Source organism: Mesoplodon densirostris, chromosome 1 (assembly GCF_025265405.1).
Source record: "Mesoplodon densirostris isolate mMesDen1 chromosome 1, mMesDen1 primary haplotype, whole genome shotgun sequence".
Lineage (NCBI taxonomy): Eukaryota > Metazoa > Chordata > Mammalia > Artiodactyla > Ziphiidae > Mesoplodon > Mesoplodon densirostris.
This window is the reverse complement of record NC_082661.1, coordinates 217,303,454-217,315,628: the sequence shown is the minus strand read 5'-3', so window position 1 is coordinate 217,315,628 and position 12,175 is coordinate 217,303,454. Positions and strand designations below refer to the sequence as shown.

Genomic DNA, 12,175 nt, shown 5'->3' with positions numbered 1-12,175 from the left:
GTTAAGCAGTGTGCTCAAGGGCACACAGCTAGTCAAGGGGTAAAGTCAGAACCGGAACCCAAGTTTGTCCATGCTGAAGATCTTGCTCTTGGCTGCAATGTTATCTTGCTTTGCAGGAGCTTTCAGACCTCTTTCACAGTGACCTATAATAAAAAATACGTTTATGTCATGATCCACTAAATAAACATATACCCATCTCTTCATACATACAAATACACAGAGGTGTGTGTGTGTACATATAAACATACATAATACTACTATGTATGATCACTTGACATTTTCTATTTATTCCATTTCATATTTTTAATGCTGGTTTTTAATCCCCTAAATTGAATCCATAATCCTCTAAGGGGTCATGACACACAGTTTGAAAAACTCAACAATAAACCTTAAATTCCATAAGAATAGTAAGGAATATTAGATCCTATAGTTTATAGACCAAATGGCCCAAGTGTGTAAGAGAATGACATGTTGAAATTTACTCAGATGAGTAATCATCTTTCATGCCAGCACTCTCTAATAGTAATAGAAATAGTTGTAATGATTTATTACATGTGTTTTGTGCTTCATAATCTTCCAAAACCTTTTCAGATTCAATATCTCTTTTAATATTCACAAAACTCTATGAGATCTAATATTCACAAAACCCTATCAGATCTAAAACAAAAAGCACCCAACCTTAATAAGGTAATACTATGTCATTTATATCTTATTACTCAATGGAATTTAAGGACTTTAATTTCCATTAGAATAATCTATTGAAGTATACCCATCAGCGAACTCTTAACTTCATAATATCAGCTTATCACATTGTCTAGATTTTGTCTTTTAAAAAATATTTTATTCTAATCTTTCTGCATAATGAAGTAGCATTGCTAAGGGAATAAACATTTTTAATAAATGTAAGTTGTTTTTTTTTTAACTTGGAGTGAGAACCTGTTTATTTTCTTTTTCAAAGACAGTAGTATCAGCAACCTGCCTGCTTAGACACCATAGGGAGATCTTTTGCTGGTAGTTTCTCCTGGTTTCCTTCCCTAATCAGCAGGGCTCACAGGGGCTTCAAAGCTCCCACCTGTCCAGCCTCGACTTTCCCATTGTAGGCCACTTTCACCCTTTTCAGATGGTGTCAGGCAAAGATGCTCGAGGGAGGTCACTGTGGAGGAAACTTGATTTTGGGCCCCTTTCATAAATATGCGCTTTGGTGTGACAGGCTTTCTTGCATGCTATTTTGGGTAGGCATTTCCTTCCCATCTCTCCATGGAGAGAGAAAATTAGTTTTGTCAAAGTAATTCTCAATGCATTGATAATCATCAAAACTTTAATATTCATCTGCTTTTGTGATGTATATTATATTGCTCCCTTGGATTTGTACAAATAATTTTCCGATATTTTTAATATGGAATCTTCTGGAATCCGTCCATCATCCCATTTTTCTAACTCTTACCCATACCTGTATATTGAATTGTACGAAAGTTGCATGAAGATTGTCATAAGAGGAAAATATATAAGCTGCTCTTTTCAAAGATGCATCATCTCCTAGATTATTGAAAAATAATTTCTTCTATTTTTTTCTCTTTGATAATTGGTATAAATCCTTAAAGATCTTATCTTATTTCACAAAGGATAGGCTGTTTTCCCCTAAAATGCATATTTAAAATGTTAGTCTACTGAGGCATAGGCCCTTATGACAAAAGAGACCTTTAAAAGCATCCCGTCATTTACTTTCATTTTACAAATGAGGAAGGTGAGGCCACAGAGTCTTCAAACTCCCAGGTAGCCTTCTTTTCTGCCGACCACATTGTCAAAAAGCAGAGTCCATGTTTGTAGAATGCCATGAAATTAGTGGGTTTCACATCATACATAATTTGTAACCACAGTGTTATTGTGCAAAAAAATTCATTGACAGCATCAAAATTCTACCATAAAAAATGAGATGCCATGTACACCACACGTGTGTATTCTAAAAGGCTTTCTTTGATTACTGTGTAAATGGTAAATAGAAGTCCATATAGTTTCAGGTCTGATTCTACATCTGCTAATTGGATTTCTCTGTATGGATTTAGTAAGCCAATATTCATGTTCTTAAGTAAACATCTCTCTGAATGCATGCATATGACAAAGCTGATTTTTCTTTTAATTGATGGAGTCAATAACTAAATCAGAGGTAAGCCAAGTTTACTTTGCAAAAGTAATCTAGGTTATAATGAAAGGACTTTATACTTATTTTAGTAGCAGCCTTAGAACTAATGGAAAGAAAACAGAAATGTAGAATCCTAAAGGTCTTCCAAGGGCAAAAAATTCATCTTTTTCCTGACAGGAATGCCCACATTATTCTAAAACATTCTGTTTTACATCTAATTCCTAGCTGACAAGTGTCCGTTTTTCATGCTTATCCATTCGTCACCCTCGGGTTCTCTCTGCCTGCAAGTCATCCAGCCTGCCTTCTATCACATCTCTCCGAATGATAAAGGATATGCTTACAATGCTCCTCACCCCCTTACAGAGTACCGTGGAGGCATATGAAAGGATCAGCTGCCATGCTGGACAGCACTATATATTCTGTGCTCTTTACATAAGCTGAAAGCTAGAGAAGAGGTTTTGGGCAGGAATGAAAAGGATTTTTCAGGAAGAAGTACTCCTTTGTGGGGGGTTAAATGTGAATCATTTTAGAAATTAGATAAACTTTACATAGAGTTTAAAATTAAATCACATCAAAACAACAGAATTATATGGTATTCAGTGATGGTTCAGTTAAACCTGTCTTTTGAAGTACATGACTCCGATGTGTGGTCACCATTCTCAGGAAATGAGGATTCTCAAAAGGTGTGCCTTCATGTGGCAGGAGTTTGAAAACTGTGCCCAAAACTGTACCACATCCTAAGAAGAATTATAGCCTGCTCCATTCGAGCCCATCTTCCCTTAATGGTGCTGCTGACTTCCGTCACCATAAAATCTTGCAGAAGAGTAGGAGTTCTCCTGATGGTCATTTTCCCAATTCCTGTGCACCCTCAACTCAGCTGGGCTTCTACTGCGCCTTCACTCCTAAATTCCCCAAACTTCTCCTTCTGAGTCCTTTGCTGCATTTGTCCTGTTGGCCTCCCAACTTCTTAAAACTTTATTCTCCTCTTGGCCTCTCTGACACTTGTCTCTTGGTTTTTCTCCGATGTCTTTGCTCACACCGTATCATTTTTGCAGGGAGGTTTTTTTTTTTTTTTTTTTTTTGCGGTACGCGGGCCTCTCACTGTTGTGGCCTCTCCCGTTGCGGAGCACGGGCTCCGGGCACGCAGGCTCAGCGGTCATGGCTCACGGGCCTAGCCACTCCGCGGCAGGTGGGATCCTCCCGGACCAGGGCACGAACCCGTGTCCCCTGCATCGGCAGGCGACCTCTCAACCACTGTGCCACCACGGAAGCCCCGTGCAGGCAGGTTTTCCTCTTGAATGTTGGCGTCCTCTTTTTTTTTTTCCCTGCCCTGGTAGTGTCATCTATTTCTAGTGCTTCAGCTATCTCCCAGACAATGAAGCACAGATCTTTTACCAGGCCTTCTTTTCCAAACTCTAGACCAGTGGTTCTCTACTTGAGGTGATTTTTCATGTCAGGAGACATCTGGCATTATCTGCAGGCGTTTGTTTTTCCATGGCTTGGAAGGGTGCTACTGGTATCTGCTGGGTAGAGCCCAAGGATGCTGCTAAGCAACTTACTGTGCACAGGGCAACCTCACAACAGAATTATCCAGTCCCAAATGTCAGTTGTGCTGAGGTTGAGAAATCATGATATGGACCTACTGGACTTTTCCACTTGAATAGCCTACAGCTGCACCAAACTGAACATGTACCAAAATAAATTTGCTATCTTTCTCACCACTTTCCTGCCCAATTTGGTATTATTTCATTTAATGATGGTATCAACTTAACAATTGCAGTAGCTAAGAATATAGTATTATCTTCTCCTCACTCTCCAAATACCTAGGTCTTCCTCAACGTATGATCTATTTATTACTAGAATCTGCTTTCTCCCCTTCCTGTCCACTGTCACTAGCTGAGTTCAGGACCCCGTCAGCCCTCCCGATCTATTCAAATGGGTTCCTAACTACCTTCTGCTTCTTCACCACCACCTCAATCACACCGAGGGCAATATGACATCCTATCTCCCTCCTCTGCTTAAAAGCCTTTGAGGGTTTGCCATTCCTTAGCATGGCAGGAAGGCTTTTCATAAATAGATCTCAGCTTACCACTCTAGTCTTGATTCTGAATCTTATATATCTTCATCCTAAGTACCTAATAAAGGGTCTACCTTAAGGAGATAATTTACAAATGTTAAAGGAATTTGTTTTGACTCTTTGGTTATATATGTGCCTCACTCTTTCTAATTCTCAGTCCTTATTTTGTGATATGCTGGTTAGTTTAACTGAGAGTCATATGTTATTTGGTTTGAGAACTAATTCCAGTCTTTAGGTCTTCACCCTACCCTGCATCAGATGGGAGTTTTTTAGAATCATTTTTCACCAACAAGATATACCCTGTCAAGAACATTTTATCCCATTAAAGTTATTCACTGCTGCTATTGCTTTTATTAATATTTGGTGTTTTGCCAAAATTTGATCTTAATGCAGATTAAAAACAAAGAGAAGCTACTATATGAGAAAAGAAAGAGTAGAAGAAGTTTTAATCTTTCTGTTGAAAGGACACAAATCAACCAAAAGAGATGTGAAGGGATGTATGGGATAGAAAAATATGTATCAAATCAGCAGGTTCTAACGCAGCATCAGTTATTTTGCTGTGAGGCTTTGAGTAATTTGAGAAATGTGTTTCTCATATGTAGACTAAGGACCTGGTTTAGATAACTTTGAAGTTCTAATAACTGTAGATTTTAAGTGTTCATTCCTGCAACATACTCGATTTCTTGATAATCAAATTAGAAATGCCCTTCTGACAGAAATTGTGTCACCATTTGTAGAGTCTCTTGTCTTACTTCAGACCCACATAGATCCAGTTATCTTTTCACAACCCCTAAGCTCTTGAAGGTTTTCTTCTGCCAAGAAATTAAACCAAATGGCAAATATATGACAATGATTTTTTTTCTCACTGCATTTTCCAAGTGGTGCTTTCTAATAGCTCCTTGAAAGACATTAGAGGCACACCTCCAGAGTCTTCAGATTTCCACTCATTAGTTCAGTAGGCTGAAATGGTGCTTTTAGATTCTGAAGTCGTTGCTGGGGACATGGGATGAAAGGAAAGAGGCATTAACTTTTTACTAAAATCAACTGGGTAAAATTCCAATAACTTTTAATGGGAAGGAGCTGAAGAGTACATATATGAAATAATTTTTTTGCTTTGCTTTAAAAAAATGCTGCTTCAAAGCTCTGTGACTGACTCATGTACTTTTTAGCTTTGGTGTTTAAAATGACAAACTGGTTTCTAACATTTTCGTGTCCATCAATAGCAGTTTTTAAAATTGTACTGCATATTGCTGTAGCAACTATAACTATATAAATCAGGGGTCCCCAACCCCTGATCCGTGGCCTGTTAGGAACCAGGCCGCAGAGCCGGAGGTGGGCAGCGAGCGAGCAAAGCTTCATCCGCGGCTCCCCATCGCTTGCAGTACCGCCTGAACCATCCCTCCCCCGCCAACCCTCCCGCGGCCCTGGTCCGTAGAAAAACTGTCTTCCACGAAACCGGTCCCTGGTGCCAAAAAGGTTGGGGACCGCTGATATAAATACATAATTAGATTCTTGGTATATTTGAGCAGAAATGACTGTTTAATCTTCTAATTGCAGAATGGCCACATAATTACATATTGAGATATTTCTGGACTCATCCCAATAGTTACTCTTTTCCCTGTCTTGTGTTTGAGACACCTCAAGAAGCTCTATGCATGCTTTCAGGACTCCAGCATTCTGTTTTTCACTCTGAACAGAAACTTGCTTTTGAGTTATTTATCAAAAGATCTCAGAGTTATTACAACTTCAATAGTTATCTATTGGGAAGAAAGAAAAAATAAGAATATACCTAAGGGACTTTATGAATAAGCATCATGACAATGGGATTCTCTTGATTAAAAATGTGATCACTATAGTTGATTATTAAGAAATAGTAAGGAAATGCAACGAACGAGTTTCACTAATTGTTAGAATGAGGATCTCCAAAGCATTCCAGTGAAGATTAAAGTAGGAACAGTTAATAGCCTCCAAGTTTCATAATTTCCAGGACACAGAATATAATCACCCACATTATGGTACAGTACTAACATGATTATAAAATACAAAGAAACATAAAATAAGAAGCTGCAGAATGTTTATTGTACTTCCAGTAAATGAATAAATGTTAATTAGTTTTGTCTTATATTTTATTACTGGTGCTTTCCAGATCTGCGGAAGACATTTGAGCAGGAACCCCTGGGAAAGGAAGTATCCTTGGAACAGGAAGTCTTGCTCCAGTGTCGACCACCAGAAGGGATCCCAGTGGCTGAAGTGAGTAGCAAAAATTCTTCACATTTAGCAATTGGCACTTAAGTTATTCTAACAGAGGCCTAGTCCATGGCTAATGGTGCAGTGAATTAGGGTATGGCATGATGAATGGTTGGTAATGGAGTCCTAACTGCTTGCTACTGGCAAAATAGATTGATTGGGAACTGATTAATGACTTGGAGTCAATTAGAATGCCCCACTGGACAAAGCCACAGGCAGCTTGGTTTAATTTTGTCATTGTCTTTTAAGAAATCAGAAACACTGTTTTATTTTATCTGGCACTAATCATTGAGAAAGGTGGTATGACTTAATAATGTGCCATCAATTTTATTATTTTTCTCGATACTATGCAAAAAATGTAAGAAAGGCATGTGTGTGTGTGTGTGTGTGTGTGTGTATGTATGTGAGCCTGTGCACTCGACGTATATATTTCCTGCTCTGTGATATATTTATGGACATACCTAAAAGCCATAGCCACACACCATGAATAAAAACATGTTTGAGGAATGTCAGTTAGTTTCATCCTGTAAGCTTTCCATTAGCTCTTTATTTTCATTTTCTGTTTTTGGTGAAACAAAGCCTATTGATAGTTAATGAAATATTACAAATCAGATTTATACCATGACTTTTTATTAGCACCAAACAATAAAATGCCCATTTTTCTGTCAGAGTCATCCATATCTCCAATGTATCAATGCAAAGACTCTAAGTGGCACTCTTAATGAAATTTCCTTTTTTCTTTGAAAGAAGAGAGCTGTTTTTTGCCTTGTTCCTGGCATCCCATGGCACTTTCTAGCACTGTATCAGAGACTTTGTATGATTATTGCTGTTTTATCCAGCCACTCCAAAACCTTATCTTCCAACACTGACACACAATGTGATTTATTATGATTATAAAGTAGGCAGCTCTTCTCTATTCAATATTTCCTTTCACTTAGGACAATAAGTGCATCTGTCTCCTTAACTGTATTTCTAAAATTCTAATGCAAACCTCCACCATTAAACTACCTTGAAGACCAAAACATATCCTGAGTAACATAGGTATCCATAGACTCTTCTTGACTTGATGTTTCTTAAAGAGAGCAAATCCCTGCAGAGATTTTCAGTGAGGAGATTCTGTAACTTCTTCATTTTTTTGGTCTCCTCAGCAAAGTGGTTCACTTTGTCAAGGAGTAAAGATTCAAGAATGCAAACTAATTGGCTGTGAATTTTATCTGTATCATCACTGGGGAAGAGACCAATTAACACTTGGCAAGCTCAAAAATCATATACACAGTTGACATGCACAGAACTATAATGTGAATATTTTTTCTTTTTTTTGAAGTCAAGAGAGAGATCAAACACACATGCTTGAGAGCAGGCTAATAAACTCCTGTGTCGATTATTTTCAGCACCCTTAGAATCACCAAGATCATAAACCTAATGAATACCTTAACGTGACACGTTACAACTGTCATTTGCTCAAGAGGGGCAGATAAATTAAAGAAGAAAGGGATGAAATGTAACGTGGTGAGTTAAGGGATTATAAGATTATTTTAATTTAATGATATATATGGTCATCATTTAATATTTTATTTATTTATTTGAGGAATTTAAAAGCATGAAAATAGCATAAAATGGAATATTGATCTTAAAAGGAAACCAGCAGGTAAAACTCTCATGTTTTACTATAAACAAAATCAGTCCTTAAGACATCAGGCCATGCTGACAAGGATTTATGCTTCTTTTGTATGCAAGGCAAATGAATCTGAAAAACTCAGTGAACGCTCAACAAATACACAGTTGACTGATTCAATTTATCTTTGTTTAATAAGTATATATCTAGCATCATTGAATAAGTAGTCAAGTTCATTCTTTGCAGAATATCAGGAGACAATAATTTCCTTCCCATAAAAGTCAGTAGGTTTCCAAAGAGCTCTACTAATCTTAAGTTACAGAAGCATCACCTTTGGTGCAAATAATGGCACAGGCATATCTGAGGTAATAAATAACATTTAATTTTCTCCCCTATTTTGGCTTTAATTTCTGCTACAGAAAGTTAAACTAATTTCCTTACAGAACTCTAAGTTTAAACTCAAGTGTCCCCATTTTTAAGTCTTGGACTTTAAGCAAGGTATTTCAGCTCTCAGTATCTAAGTTTCCTCAATTAAATTACAAAATGGAGATAATAATGAATGGTGTCTCTCCAGAATGTAGCTGAAGGTTAAATGAGATATATGCAAATCACTTAGACCATGTAGAAGCACTCACTAGCATTATTAGTGCTATTATTATATCACCTATTGATTCACAGAAAACTCAGTTCGACCTCTTGAAGTCAGAGTGGTCACTGAGCACCGTGCAGCTCTGTTGGGCGCTGTGGGGTATGCAGAGATGAAGCTTCTGCCCTGTGAAGAATCACAAAGATGCCCTCCTGTGTTTTCTAGCCAGTTACTTTGGTTAGAGTCCATAAATGCTCTAAATGAAGATAACGTTTGAGCTTTAAAACCAGGAAATTCTCTTATTTATGTAACATATTTACTTTACAAAGGACTTGTTAACGTGAATATCTACAGCAAGTCCTGATGTGCTGCTGTCCTTACTCAGATTTTTCAAGTTGTCCGTTTAGTCATAATGGACCCAAGACATTGGACCAGACTTCATATTTTCTCCCAAAGAGGAAATTTGGGCTGGGGCTACTGTTGGTAGTTCTCCTTTTCCAAGCCAAAGGAAAGAGAGGGACAAAGAAAGTGTCAGAGGAGGAAGAGGCCAACCCAGGATTCCTTACATGCTATCTCTCCAGGTGGTAGCAGTGTTGACTAAAAACTCTCAGGACTCATTGGTTAAGAAAAGAAATATGTCAGTTATTAAGTAGCGGATGCAGAACTATTCAGTATTTGACATCTGGTATGAAGGAACCAGTATAACTGCCTGAACATCAGCCCCTAGGTACCCTGATTTTTTACAGCTCCAACTATTATCTGTGTTGAAATGTATCTGTTTACTACTGTCGTACCTGATTAGACTGGGATGAAATAAGGAACAAAACGGGATTTTTGTTCATGTTTCTCTCTAACACCAGCAGACTGTAGGTTGCATAGTAGATTCTCTAAGTATATTTAACTAAATGAAATAAAGAGTCCCTGTTGGATGTGAGAGGCTCCACCCCTCAGGAAATGGAACTTCTCAGAGAAAGGATGTTTGTCACCTCTGAAGACTCATACTGAGAGAACTCAGTGAGGGTGGAGTAAGGGAATCTATCAGTCTAGTGCTTCTGACCCACTAGATGGGAATAAAAGGCCATTGAGAGTTACTTTAGTTCAAGGACTGTAGGACAGGTTAATAATAATTATATTTAAATGAAAAGTAGACTACATGAAAGAAAGAAAAATAAATCCCAGAAATACTCTAAAATGGTATTGCTCAGTATTTTTTTTTCTTTTTTTTTTTGCGGTATGCGGGCCCCTCACTGTTGTGGTCTCTCCCGTTGCGGAGCACAGGCTCCGGACGCGCAGGCTCAGCGGCCATGGCTCACGGGCCCAGCTGCTCCACGGCATGTGGGATCTTCCCGGACCGGGGCACGAACCCGCGTCCCCTGCATCAGCAGGCAGACTCTCAACCACTGCGCCACCAGGGAAACCCTGCTCAGTATTTTTAATACCTCTTTTGCTAGGATCAAGCCAAAAATACAATGCTTTGCTCCCATGTCTGGGGAGGCATTTGCCTGCCTTTTGGCAGAAACCCACCATCTCCCCAAAGAAGCCAGAAAAATTAATATGCCTGTGCACGGGTGCTGGGTTGCTCCAGTGGCATAACAGCAGCATTCTATGAAATGAACCCCTCTTTGCTCATTTTAGTTTATGCCTGGAAAATGTTGCTGTCATATGGTGAGCCAGAAATATACTCAGAGATGCTTTATTTCATCAGATTATCTCTTTTGGAGAGTGCTGGTATCAGAACATCAGTGGATACAAGATTTGTTGGCATGGCAGAAGGAGCAAAGCTGAATTTTTCACTAAAACAAACCTGTGATTTGTTTCACCTTAAACAAGGGGATAATTGCTCCTCTAATTATAATCGAACTATTTCTCATAGGAGTCTAATTGGAGGAACAGGGCACAGTGTTCAACATATTGACCCAGTTGTGCTTAAAAACCGTCATCTTACTTATCCACACTTGCATCTCTAATTAGCCAGTGGGAAAATATGGGGTGAAGTGCAAAAGAATAGATGATTTTGCTGAGTTTAGTCTTGCTAAACAGGAAAGAGATTTTTTTAAAGCAGCATCAGCTTTATCAGGGGAAAAAGCTGCTGGCAGCTGGAAGCCTCACCAGATGTACAGCATCAGGTAGCTCTCCATCTAATTGATTATTAATATGGCCAGTGAACATTTTGTTTCATGAGAGGAGTGCATGTTTTGCGGCCCTCCCCTCATAACTGGAACTTCATGTCGACGCATTTCCGTGCAGGTGCATTTTCTCCCAAGCTGTGCTTTATATTCCTTGCAGACAAAAAAGGTTTACAGAGAAAAGAAGAGTTTGAATACTAATTTGGAGGGAGACCTTGCTTTCAGTGCCCGGTGACATCTGCAGGAATTTTCTCCTACCATGTGTGTAGCAACAAGAAGGGGTTTTGAGGGCTTCCCTGGTGGCGCAGTGGTTGAGAGTCCGCCTGCCGATGCAGGGGACACGGGTTCGTGCCCCGATCCCGGAAGATCCCACATGCCGCAGAGCGGCTGGGCCCGCGAGCCATGGCCGCGGAGCCTGTGTGTCCGGAGCCTGTGCTCCGCAACGGGAGAGGCCACAGCAGTGAGAGGCCCGCGTACAGCAAAAAAAAAAAAAAAAAAAAAGAAGGGGTTTTGCTTATGAGATGAGTATCAGCCTTACAAACAGGTTTGCCACAAGTATCAGGTTCCCTGACTGGTAGTCAGCTTGCAAGCTTTGCATTGGTCCAGTCAATATTTGCCAACGTCATCTCTGTATTTTGGTCACTTGATATGTTTTTCTGCCAATGAAATAATATGCCTCTAATAGTTATGCACAGAGAGCACCACAAGCACAGATAACTTTGTGAACCAAGTTAAAAATTATAATAAAATTAAACAGGAATAAATAATAAACCTCTGATTTATAATAGATTTGTGGCTTGACTTCTGCATATACACAGTGGTTCCTTTGAGCCTACAGTACAAAATCCCGTTTTTATTTTTATTTTTTGCGGTATGCGGGCCTCTCACTGTTGTGGCCTCTCCCGTTGCGGAGCACAGGCTCCGGACGCGCAGGCTCAGCAGCCATGGCTCACAGGCCCAGCTGCTCCGCGGCATGTGGGATCCTCCCGGACCGGGGCACGAACCCACGTCCCCTGCATCGGCAGGTGGACTCTCAACCACTGCACCACCAGGGAAGCCCCCCATTTTTATTTTTAATCATGAATTCATTTATTCAAGGAGTATTAATTGTCCACTCACCGTGTGCTGGATACTCTTCTAGTTGAAGGAGATACATGTCAGTCAAAGTCCCTAAAGGGTAACAAAGCCATAAACAAGAATAGAAATAAAAGAGCAAGATATTGTCAGATAATTGCAAGTTAAAAGAAATAAGACAAGGTCATGTCTGAGAGGTTGACGGTTGTTGGTGATCAGGAGTCACTTTAAAGTTTAAGGAGAATCTATATCTGAAGAAATAACATTTGAGCTGAGATCTGAATGACAGGAAACAGCCAGACTTGAAAAG

The 12,175-nt window shown here is 39.3% G+C and overlaps 1 protein-coding gene across 3 annotated transcripts in view; it reads left to right on the top strand.

The window, feature by feature from the left end:
• UNC5C (unc-5 netrin receptor C) overlaps nucleotides 1-12,175 on the top strand; it is a 406,146-nt gene that overhangs the window by 280,136 nt on the left and 113,835 nt on the right. For all 3 annotated transcript variants that reach the window (XM_060115244.1, XM_060115238.1, XM_060115249.1), the window contains exon 4: nucleotides 6,364-6,467. In XM_060115244.1, coding sequence (XP_059971227.1) covers nucleotides 6,364-6,467 — 104 coding nt within the window. The remainder of the gene's footprint in view (nucleotides 1-6,363; nucleotides 6,468-12,175) is intronic.